This window comes from Cucurbita maxima, unplaced genomic scaffold (assembly GCF_002738345.1).
Source record: "Cucurbita maxima cultivar Rimu unplaced genomic scaffold, Cmax_1.0 Cma_Scf00005, whole genome shotgun sequence".
Classification (NCBI taxonomy): Eukaryota; Viridiplantae; Streptophyta; class Magnoliopsida; order Cucurbitales; family Cucurbitaceae; genus Cucurbita; species Cucurbita maxima.
In genome coordinates this window covers 6,318,851-6,325,302 of record NW_019272021.1, presented here as the reverse complement: position 1 = coordinate 6,325,302, position 6,452 = coordinate 6,318,851, and the positions used below count along the sequence as shown (strand labels likewise).

Sequence of the window (6,452 nt, the reverse complement as noted above, 5' to 3'; positions counted from 1 at the left end):
TAAACCCCCCCCCCCCCCCAAAAAAAATTGTTTTTACCAAATATTTTATCACGGCGAATTTACGTACTATTTAAGAGAGAGTATCGCAGAAGTGTCTAAATGACGTGACTGATTGATTTGACGGTAAAATAAAAGTTACCGCGAATTTTGAGAATAGCATCGTAACGCGGCAAAAATTTCCCATAATCAAATGGACAGTCGGATCAGTGACAAATTCAAGCTTCCCGGGTATCCGGAATCGGAAAGATCCGACCCGTCCGAGACACTTCTGATATAAATATCTTCCAAAGGCTAACTACCTGGGCTAAGCAAAAGCAACTCACCGTCGTCCCTCGTTCTCTGCATAGCCCCAGTGATTGATTCCTTTCTTTAGCCATGGCATTTCCGTACATGGAAGCTGTTGTTGGTACTCACTCTTCACCTACTTCTTGTTTCTGTCAATGTTTATGCATGTAATCTTTCCGTATTCGTGTTTGGATGCCTGATGTTTGGTTTTTGATTTGGTGTTTTCGCTACTTCTTGTTCGTTTTCGTAACCTCGACGATCATGAAGCCTGTTAGATCCGCTGACCTTTACTGCGTATTTGTATGTTTTAACTTTTCGATTCCTTCGAGATTCTCGGAAGTTTTATGTTTCTGTTAGGGTTTTACGTTCGTGTTATTGATATTAAGATTTTGGGCGTTGTAATGCTTGCGAGTGGCATCTCCTAAGTATAATTAGTGGTCGCAAATGATTATGAATGCTTTTGAATGGTTGAATTGTAATATCTTCTCCTACAGTTCAGAAGACGGGACTGCGTCAAGTTGATATCGAAATGAGTCTTATATCGCTTAGTTTTATTTCAATGAACGCACTAAGAGTCACGGTTTCTGTTAGTGTCAAGCTGAATCGTTGAAGAAAGAAATCATTTTACGGGTATATGTGTAGATCGGTTCTTGTAGTTTTACTTCTCAATTAGTTGTCATTATAGAGGTGGTCAATTTATTGGTAGAGATAAAGATTGCAATAATTGCTTTTCTGATGGATGTATTTTTATCCTCAGGTTTCATGATATTAATGTATATTTTTGAAACTTACTTGGATCTACGGCAACACGCTGCTCTGAAACTGCCAACTCTTCCAAAAACTCTGGAAGGAGTTATAAGCAAAGAGAAGTTTGAAAAATCCCGGGCCTACAGTCTCGATAAAAGGTTCGTCTTGCTTGAAAGTATTTGTTAAAGGTTCCCCTGAACTTGAACTTGTATTTATTTTGGTGTTTAATTTTTGTCACACGTGCCTCTTGACTTTCAGCCACTTCCATTTTGTTCATGAGTTCGTGACTATAGTGATGGATTCTTCAATACTGTTTTTTGGAGTACTGCCATGGTTTTGGAAGGTGAGTAATTATAGTTAATAAGTATTCATTCATTCAAGTTTATTCATTACTTCTGTTGAAAATTTCATATTGCCCACTATTGCCATGCAGAAATCTGGAGAGTTTGTGGTGTTGGTTGGCCTCAATGCTGAAAATGAAATTCTCCACACACTTTCGTTTTTAGCTGGGGTCATGATTTGGTCACAGGTATGCTCATAAATCACAATTTAGTTTCCATGTTCTAGAAATAGAGAAGTTATTTAGCTTTGATCTGCTTTGCTTTTTGAAGACCACAATCCATATTCTTTGATCCCCATGTATTGTACAGAGCAGAATACTTCATTTCCATACAGTACAAAGCTGCATGCTGTCGTCTGACTCATTGATTTTGATGTTATCAATTGGGTTTGGAAACATTTTCTGTGACCGGGGTTTTCGAGGCCCCAGAAACAGGAGCAACAACTAATTTATATTTTTTAATTGACTAGAGAATTAGAAACTTGTTTGTTACATTTAAATTGGAGATCAAACTCTATATGCATTATCCTATTGCATTATAATTGATGAATCGGAGAAATTCTGTTAACTTGAAATCGAAAGAAAGAAATGGAGTCTCAATGACAGGGATGAACACTAAAAAGTGTTAGAAATAGCTAAATTTCGTTGTTCATTATGTCCTTATTTTGGAAATATTTCCTACTGTATGTTGTATGGTTATTGCATTTTTTTCACTAATGTCTTGATTGCTTGGTTTTGAAAGTTCTAAATATTTTCATTTATAGAGCGAACTTGGTATTTATGGTTTGAAGTTGGTTTTACATTGATCATTTGTTCTGAACTGGTTTGCAGGTCACAGATCTACCATTTTCTCTCTACTCGACTTTTGTGATCGAATCCCGTCATGGTTTCAACAAAGTATGTATTTTTTCCGAACGTGATAAATCTCACTACAATGTGAGGTGTCCAATTTTCTTTTGCATCAAACAACTATTTTTCCTGTGGCATTCCACTATAGGCACTTGGAAGTTTCCAACGCTGTCCAGTCTAATTCCTTATTATTTTCCTAATGCCATTTTTATTATCTCTTCTACAGCAAACAATATGGTTATTCTTTAGGGATATGATTAAAGGGATTTTGTTGTCCATCTTACTTGGCCCACCAATTGTGTCTGCAATCATTATAATAGTACAGGTAAGCTTATGCTAGTAGTTTTAGTTTACGCTGTCTGCATAATCATACAGAAGCATATCATCGTAATGTTTATTTTTCCTGGAGTGCTTTTCTTACTTCTATTCACTCTATCTACCCTTTGTTTTTGCAATAATATTCTTTATATACTCCCTTTTGTAGTACGCAAGAATTAATTACATCTTTTGATTTTATACAGAAAGGAGGCCCTTACCTTGCCATCTATCTTTGGGGGTTTATGTTCACATTATCTCTTGTGATGATGACTCTCTATCCCATTCTTATCGCTCCTCTTTTCAATAAGTTTACCCCTGTGAGTATTCTAATTTTTGTAATTTGATCAAAGATTTAGTGACTGGATACCGTTTTTTCATTTGGTCATCCCACTTTAATGCTCTGCAAAAATAGCTTCCTTCAGGTGATCTCAGGGAGAAGATTGAGAAACTTGCTTCCTCCCTCAAGTTCCCACTGAAGAAGTTGTTTGTTGTTGATGGATCCACGAGGTCAAGTCATAGCAATGTAAAACTCTTGACTACCAAATTCAATCTTGCCCTCTTTAGATTCTTGATTTTTGATCGTTTATTTACTTGTGTTTTGATATCTTATCTATATCGGTTTCTTCTTTTTGCCCGCTTTATCAATTAGTAATTGACAGTATTATTCAGAAAGTGATTTGGAACTTTTATATCTGTTTCCAATGTTATTAGTTTTGGTCCTTTTGGACGATTACAGAACACACACCAACTTGTTTTCTAATGAATAATTCCTCTAGTGGGGGATTTTTGTGATGATCTCATCAAATTACTGCTTTCTGTGCAGGCTTACATGTATGGTTTCTTCAAGAATAAGAGAATTGTCCTCTATGATACGTTGATTCAACAGGTAAGTTGAAATGTTGTGGAAATCTTTTGTAATATTAAAGCTTTAACTTGCTGAACTTACTTTTGGACAGAACCTTGTACAGTATATTTTAATACTTCATTACTTGTTTATATTTTTTTCAAATGTCTTGCTCATAGCAATTTTTTACTTTCTTCCCGTTCTGTTTAATAGTGCAAAAATGATGAGGAAATTGTTGCTGTTATAGCACACGAATTGGGGCATTGGAAGCTAAACCATACGATGTACTCATTCATTGCTTTACAGGTATAGTGAGATTAGTTCTATTCACAATCGAACTTTAGTTTGTAGCATTATGCATCCTATAATTTTTTTCTTGAACATTCCGTAAACATCAGTTTAAAATCTTGCCCAAATTTGTTAGGAAGATAAACTGAGAATTATATGGATTAAAGAGTTATTTAGAAAAAAAAAAAAGAATTATTTATTTACAAGTTAGTCAGACTGTCAAATAATTGAGGGACATTCTAAACTACGGCACCTCAAGCTGCTCTCTCCTTGTTATGCTTGTTTTGAAGAATAAGTAAGGTGCTGGTTATATCATGGACATTTTATCATTTGTTAATGGATAAGTAATTGCAGACTGCTGATTCCATTTCACTAATGGTATCTTGAAATTTCTTATTAAAGAAAAAGTGCTTGAGCCCCTTCCTGCAGTTGTCTCTCTTTTTGTGGGTTTTGTTCTTTTTTGGTAAGCTTGTGTATTCTTTCATTGTGAAAGTCAGTTTTTCATTAAAAAAAAAAAAAAGTAAGTTCATATGCTGGTATCCTTCAGATTTACTAAGAACAAGATAAGGCTATGCCTTTCAAGTTTGAGAAGGCTTACTTTTTAACCGTTTGTGAGCAGATTCTTACACTTTTGCAATTTGGGGGATATACCTTGGTGAGGAATTCCAGTGATTTGTTTCGAAGTTTTGGGTTTGATACTCAGCCAGTGCTTATTGGACTCATTATATTTCAGGTATGATAAAATAGAATATTGAATTATAAATCAAAAGTTGACATGCTAAGTTGCGCCTACTAATTGATTAGTTGTTCTTTTCTACTATGTTCATGTGTAACTACTATTTTTTTTTTTTTCCTCCTAGGTTTTGGCTTTGTAAGCATGCATCTTATTAATACTTGTCATCCTGATTTCCAAATGCATTTGGTTACGTTCTCTGTTTTTGAATATGATATTATAATTTTTCCCGTACAATTATATACACAAGCTGCATGCTTTGTGTTAATTTCCAGTTCCTGACTGCACCATTTCCACTAGCAACTGCTTCATTTCGCTTTCAATCTGAAGTTTACAGTTAAATATTTCATTCTCGAGGAATTCTTATGACCCTATGCAAATTAATCATTTCACTCCAGTGGCCTGTAAAACACATTAAAATGCTGTATAAAACCCAAGAATGTCTTAAAGTAGGAAAAATGAGATGGAATTTATTTCGAACAGAATTTAAACATGTACACTTTATGTTGCCTTTGGATGTGCAGCACACTGTAATACCTCTCCAGCACCTAGTAAGCTTTGGTCTCAACCTTGTCAGCCGATCTTTTGAGTTCCAGGTATGTCCAAAACTTGTGCCGTTACAGTTTTCTGTTATCCTCTATCTGTAAGAGTGTTTTGATCTTCAAAAATATATTTTCTTCTTTGACCAAACGCAGGCTGATGCCTTTGCAAAGAACCTTGGTTATTCTGCAGCTCTCCGTGCTGGTCTTGTCAAACTACAGGTTATTATTTATCTACAGTTTCCATCATGTGGTGTGAACTTCCTTCACTATCTTTTGGTTACGATCATTCCTCTCCTTTCCGCGTCAATCATGCCATTTTAGCAGATATTCATAATTTCTTTCTTACAGATAACTAGGGAAATTCATTTACTCATATGATATATTGCCTGCTTCACATTTGATTTGAGCATTTGAATTTTATTTTTGGCACATTTGCATTTTAATTACACGCTATACAAGGACCTTGGTGATAAAGTAATTTGCATGGTAGACTAATAAAAGTTGCATTTCAGGAGGAGAATTTGTCTGCCATGAATACAGATCCTTGGTACTCTGCGTATCACTATTCTCATCCTCCACTTGTTGAACGGTTGGCTGCGCTTGACGAAGCGGATAAGAAGGAAGAATGATACCCAACCTCGCTCTGTTATATCATACTTAGCAGGTGAATTGACGTTCCACTACACTACCTGATTAGACTTTGTTTGGTGGGGAGAAAGAGATACTAGAGAAGAATCCCCCGAAGGAAGGGGGGACGCATGTTTGTTTTAGTTTTACACCAAAACGGAAAAAAAAAAAAGTTTCTTTTTCTTTTTCTTTGCTTGTCATATATGTCTCTGTATTAACTCGATCAGACTCTTCTTTGCATAATCTCGTGGGGTAGAATTCTATTGTATTTCTTTTTAAGGAAATTGTAGTTCTGACATTACTGAGTTCAATTCAATGAATTTTGTTGCAATTGTTGGTTGCTTTCTGTCTCCTAAATCCTACCTTCTAATAGGAAGTGCAATAGTTTGAATAGTTCGAGTCCTGTTGGCTTGTAGGCTTGTTCAACCAGTTAAGGCATTATAAATTTGACTGTGAGGCATTACAATGCCGTAGCCTTCAGTGATTAGAATGGACGACCAAGAGGAATGGGAATGCATTAATTTATACTTCTTGCAAAGCTTCAGAGTACAAACTAATCTTGTTTATAAATGCAGGTTGATACTTTTGCAAAATTTCATTTATGCAGGTCATGATCCAACAATTACGTGGCTAATTATTCGAACTTTTCTTGTCAGGATGAGTTGATTTTTTTTTTCTTTCTTTTTGAGTAATTTTGATATAAAGCCTCTGGTATGAACGATTACTACAAGGGCACACACCATATCATGATTTATAGACTAGACTTCTTTTAGCTTACTTAAGATATAAGGGCAAAAGTGGCTTGTCTAGAGACTAAATTGTTATTTGTATGAAAATTCTAATGTCTTCTTTTAAACCTTTCGTTTTTTTTGGGACTTT

The 6,452-nt window shown here is 35.3% G+C and overlaps 1 protein-coding gene across 1 annotated transcript; it reads left to right on the top strand.

Annotated features, from left to right (window-relative positions):
* The first annotated feature begins 296 nt into the window (after positions 1-296).
* Positions 297-5,913, top strand: LOC111479583 (CAAX prenyl protease 1 homolog). Its single transcript, XM_023124299.1, has 14 exons — positions 297-406; positions 1,043-1,190; positions 1,291-1,375; positions 1,466-1,561; positions 2,204-2,269; positions 2,448-2,546; positions 2,743-2,856; positions 2,952-3,062; positions 3,363-3,425; positions 3,597-3,689; positions 4,291-4,404; positions 4,929-5,000; positions 5,100-5,165; positions 5,459-5,913. The coding sequence occupies exons 1-14, from the start codon at positions 376-378 to the stop codon at positions 5,573-5,575; spliced, it is 1,275 nt and encodes a 424-aa protein (XP_022980067.1). The 5' UTR covers positions 297-375; the 3' UTR covers positions 5,576-5,913.
* Positions 5,914-6,452: the final 539 nt, after the last annotated feature.

What these genes read in the sequence shown, in the direction of transcription:
- LOC111479583 (XM_023124299.1), top strand. Translation starts at nt 376, where the DNA reads ATGGCATTTCCGTACATGGAAGCTGTTGTTG. An exon ending in TTTTCAATAAGTTTACCCCT is followed by an intron (nt 2,857 to 2,951) that starts GTGAGTATTCTA and finishes CTGCAAAAATAG; the next exon opens with CTTCCTTCAGGTGATCTCAG. An exon ending in CGAGGTCAAGTCATAGCAAT is followed by an intron (nt 3,063 to 3,362) that starts GTAAAACTCTTG and finishes CTTTCTGTGCAG; the next exon opens with GCTTACATGTATGGTTTCTT.